The sequence below is a fragment of the Arachis hypogaea genome, chromosome 13 (genome assembly GCF_003086295.3).
Source record: "Arachis hypogaea cultivar Tifrunner chromosome 13, arahy.Tifrunner.gnm2.J5K5, whole genome shotgun sequence".
In the NCBI taxonomy this organism is placed as follows: domain Eukaryota; kingdom Viridiplantae; phylum Streptophyta; class Magnoliopsida; order Fabales; family Fabaceae; genus Arachis; species Arachis hypogaea.
Window position 1 is genome coordinate 137,307,996 of NC_092048.1, and position 4,554 is coordinate 137,312,549.

Sequence of the window (4,554 nt, forward strand, 5' to 3'; positions counted from 1 at the left end):
TTTGCATGCATGGTTGCATCCATTGTATAAGAGAAAAAGAAGGGTTGTTGTTCCATGTAAGTAATTGTATTTGAAGGATGCTCCACCTTATTATTATTCACTTTTGTCCTCTAAGTTGGTTGGATATGCAATATGTAATCATAAATTTGGAAGGTTCAATTTTTAACATTCTGGTGGTCCTCAAAAGAAACTACATTAAACATGAAAACGAGATCCAACAAAAAAAATTCCCAAAATGCCTAACAACAAACTTTGGTTGTACATATGTTATTGGAGCTATTACAATTTTATTTTTTAAGTTTGCAATCAGTATTTATTATTAAAAAATAATACGTTTTTTCTTCTTCTTAAAACTCGAATTATAATTATAATTATTCAACCCACTTGATTTTGTAAAAGGATCATTAGCAGGGCACTTTATTGCCATGCCAACTTTCTTCATATCACATTTTTGTTTTGGATGAGACAAAATGCATAACTAAAAAGCATCCATTATTTCCATCAACTTTTAATCAGAAACTGCAAATACTCTTACAGATAATAACAATAACAAGAAGAACACATAAGACTAAATAATATTTATATATTGCAGGAAGAAATAGACAAGACTGAGGATGAATTTCAAAGTGGAGTGTAAGAAGAAAAAGAAGATCTATTTGTATAGTAGTTGTGAGGGTGGAGTTGCAGCATATGCATGCCTTGCAACCTTTGATGACTCTTTTTGAAACCTTGCAAGCTGAGAGTGAGAGGAGCTATTACTGATTCTATGGTGCCGACTTTGTGGACTATTAACATTAGAATTTGGCTTCTCATATGTTATGAAAGCATCACCGGCAACTCTAACTGCTTTATGGCTCTTGCAGCCACCCAAAAGCATGCCGTGGCTGCGCCGCCTCTGTGTCTCCCTTCTTGAAGATGATGCTGCCACCGGCACTCTTATTGGACTCCTTACAGTTACCTCAGACATCTGCTCGTCGCAATCCGACATCACGGCGGCGCTTGCAGTGACCACACTCCATTCTATGCTTGCTTCACTTGGTGCATAGCCTGTGGGGCTTCCACACCCTGATGTTGCTTGTCTTGCAAGAAATGAATTATTGCCTTTGATGCTTTCAATCTCAAACAGATCTGAGCTTGCATCGCTTGCAGCATCATTGAAGTTTGAACCTGAATTAGCACCCAAATGATTATGCTTGTGATGATCAATAATATCTTCCATTCTTTTTGGGATTCTTAGTTTCTTGTCAAAGCTTGAGGACTTGCTCTTGTGACTCAGAATTGGAGAACCAAACACTGCAAGTGATTTTCTTGGCTCCTCTTCTTCTTCTCCTTCTTCTCCTTCTTCTTGTGCTTGTGATGATTGGATTTGCATTTTCACAAAATGATTTCCCAAACCAGAAGAAGAACTCACAGGTGAAAATGGGAAATCTTTGTTCAATCCAACACCAATGAACTTCTCAACTGGCTTTGAGATTTTAGGTGAATGAGTATCAGAATCTGCACCAGAATTTAAGATCTTTCTTGGTACTGTTTTTCCAAGATAAACATCATAGATAGCCGTTTTGCTGAAGCTGATTTCGCCTGCATGATCATTGATCTCAACAGAATTCTTGTCGGAACAAGAACATTTGATGCCAATACCAGCAAGAAAACTCTTTGCCAGTGCCTTGTTGTTGTTCATGTTCTTGTTCTTGTTGTTCCTTTGAGAGTTCCTCATCATCATAGCACTGTGTAAGAGTGCACTTTGGCTGTTACATGTTGATTCAGAGCGAATACTCGGAGTTCCATAAGATTCTTGAGCTATTTGATGGTGATCTCTGTGTTGGTGCAAGTACTTTGAAGTAGCTATGCTTGAAGAAGCTACTGATGAGGAATCAACCTCACCATCATTGAAGTATTTTTCTGCACCGAATACTCCGATTTCGCCGTCTTCCTCCTTCTTCTTTTCACCATGGTGGTGCTGAAATGAATCCCTTCTGATAAAGGGACTAAGTTTTTGGCTTGTTCCTTGGTTCTTGTTTAAGTATGGAGAGAAAATTGCATCATCAGAGTTGAAGTTTTGCAACTTAGTATTATAGAGGTTGGTCTTAGAAGTGGATGGTATGGTACTAACCATTGTTATAGAATTATTTGAAGGAAATCAAATCAAAGTTGTTAAGTGACAAAAAGATAAAAATGATGAAGAACAAAGAATTAGAGGGGAAAGTAAATAAAAATGATGAAGACAAAGACCCTGCAATACTGGGGAAAAGTAGAAGAGCTGATTTTGTGAGTGGTGTGGGAAAAAGAAAGAAAAATTAACAAAAAAAGGGTGCAAAGGAAGATAGTGGAGAAGAAAATGGTTGCACTAGGGAACTTAAAAAGGAAGGGTTCAATCTTCAATGGCTCCATGGGTGTTTAGAGTAGCTCTATATGTAGGCTTTAGCAGATTTTGCAAAATCTAAAGTAGGTAGGGACATTGTGCTTGTAGCTTAATTGACACTTACCGGTAGCTTTTCATCACAAAACTTTCTTGAATTTAGATAAGTAACGTTTCTTTTTTTATGGTGTGAACCACATGTATATTTTACAAGAGGTAATATTATGTTTGATTTAAGAACATTCACTGCAAGTATAAGTAGACTCTGCTACTTTATTTCAAACTAAGTCACTAAAATAGTTTAATAAGGACCGGTAGAAACTCACGTACAGTTGTTTTTATGCGAAGTTAATAGTTAAAACTATTAAATGATAATTTAGTCAAATATATCAAATAATTTAACGGTTTTCAACTATTAACTTCACATAAAAACAACAACTGTACGTGAATTTTCACCTAAAGAATTTGAATTGCATATGTTAAGATCAGGAGTTCATCAAATGCTGTTGAAAAGTTAAATATGATAAAAACTTGAGCTGCCAAAGTTAGGAGCTCTAAATTTGTTATAGGTGAAGCTCTCCATGATTGGTCCCTTTTCAGGAGAAAGGATGATAGATACTAGAGAGGAATGTGTTCCATACCCACTTTGCATTGAGATGATTTGTGAGTAGTCCCATCGCTATCACTTTAAAACATGGCTCTCTACCCTTTTTTCTTGGTTGGTTGGATTATAATTAACCAAATGAATGCTCCATTCTAGTTTACCACATCTTAAAAAATTGTATATATATATATATCCACCTTAAAGTAGACCAAATTAATCAAAGAATGGTAGTTAGATAACTGTGCTGTACAGTGAAGGGAAGGGACACAATGGAACCAGTTGGTATTACTAGAATGAAGCTAATGCAATTGTAATGTTGTGTTATGAGGATGCTGGTTTAATTTTAGAATATGGACAAAGTTTGAGGATGCAAGACCTTACACATTTATTATTTATTATTTTGTTATTTGTAGTGGCAAGACCACAAGATCTCAATCCGTGACATGAATGTCCTACCTCGTTTATTTCATTCAGTGATATGATGTCCACCCAAAATTGACACTTGAGACAGTAAAAACAAAAGCAGGCACCTTCAATGCCGCTGATACCTTGCCACCAATTGACATTTCAACTAAACCAAACCATACATTATTGAGAAAACTTTAAACGCCTCCTGATAATTATTTTAAAAGAGAATGAGGCTCGTAGTAAAAAAAGAATTTTTTTTTATCTTTGATATCTATTTTTTGTGAGATTAATTAGCCTATTTATCAATATTTTTTTATATTAACAAAATTAATCTACATGGTATGTTAACGGTTGATTTATCATTAAAAGCTAATTATAAATTGACAAAAAAAAAATTTATAGAGAATCTCGTTGTCTTTTAAAAATAATTATCAGGGTCGTTTTGTTTTTTTTTATGTTTTTGTTACTTTTTCAAATATATTAGTTAAATTTATTTTGTAAACTTAAAAAGTATTAGTAATTTTTAAATTGTTTTTACTTATAAAAATTAAATAAAAAATAATTAGTAAATAATGTGTTATAAAAGTATGTTCTAAAAAAAATCATTAATAAAAAATTAATTAATCTCCCAAAATTAAATATCAAGAACCAAAATAAGTATCGTCTTTATTAAATAGCTCGTAGTTCTTCAAAAAAAAATTATGAGAAGTCGGGATGGTATTCACTCTGCATTATTAGAAAAAGGAGATGCTTGCGGATACTAAATGAATTCAATTAACACTCATCCGATATCTAAACAAATTAGGTCTCCGTAATGGACATGTCATAGTTGCAATTCTAACGAGTTAGATGTAATAATGTACATTTATTTGTTAGTTAACATCATTTTCAATCATAACTAAGATATCCGTATGTATTTTAATACATGGATCAACATAAAATATAATTTTCACATGAACCATATTAGTTAGACATGTAAAATAGACAACCAGATTGTTTGGAATAATGGCATATGAACTGTATCTAAAATATCTAGATATTTTTAATGAAAATTAACAAACAAGAAAGAAAGCAAATGGCGTTGCACGCCGTATAACCACTGAATCTGGACTAGACATTTAAGATTTAAGCAAAGATTAGATTTCAGTGGTCAATTCATACCTCTGAATATAACATAAAAACA

General features: G+C 33.4%; 1 protein-coding gene across 1 annotated transcript; it reads right to left on the reverse strand.

Annotated features, from left to right (window-relative positions):
• Positions 1 to 475: 475 nt before the first annotated feature.
• Positions 476 to 2,591, reverse strand: LOC112791929 (protein PHYTOCHROME KINASE SUBSTRATE 1-like). The gene has a single exon (XM_025834972.3). The coding sequence runs from the start codon at positions 2,114 to 2,116 to the stop codon at positions 653 to 655; it is 1,464 nt and encodes a 487-aa protein (XP_025690757.1). The 5' UTR covers positions 2,117 to 2,591; the 3' UTR covers positions 476 to 652.
• Between the last annotated feature and the right edge of the window lie 1,963 nt (positions 2,592 to 4,554).

Bases quoted from the DNA above. Each gene is read 5' to 3' on its own strand.
- LOC112791929 (XM_025834972.3), bottom strand. From the start codon at position 2,116: ATGGTTAGTACCATACCATCCACTTCTAAGACCAACCTCTATAATACT.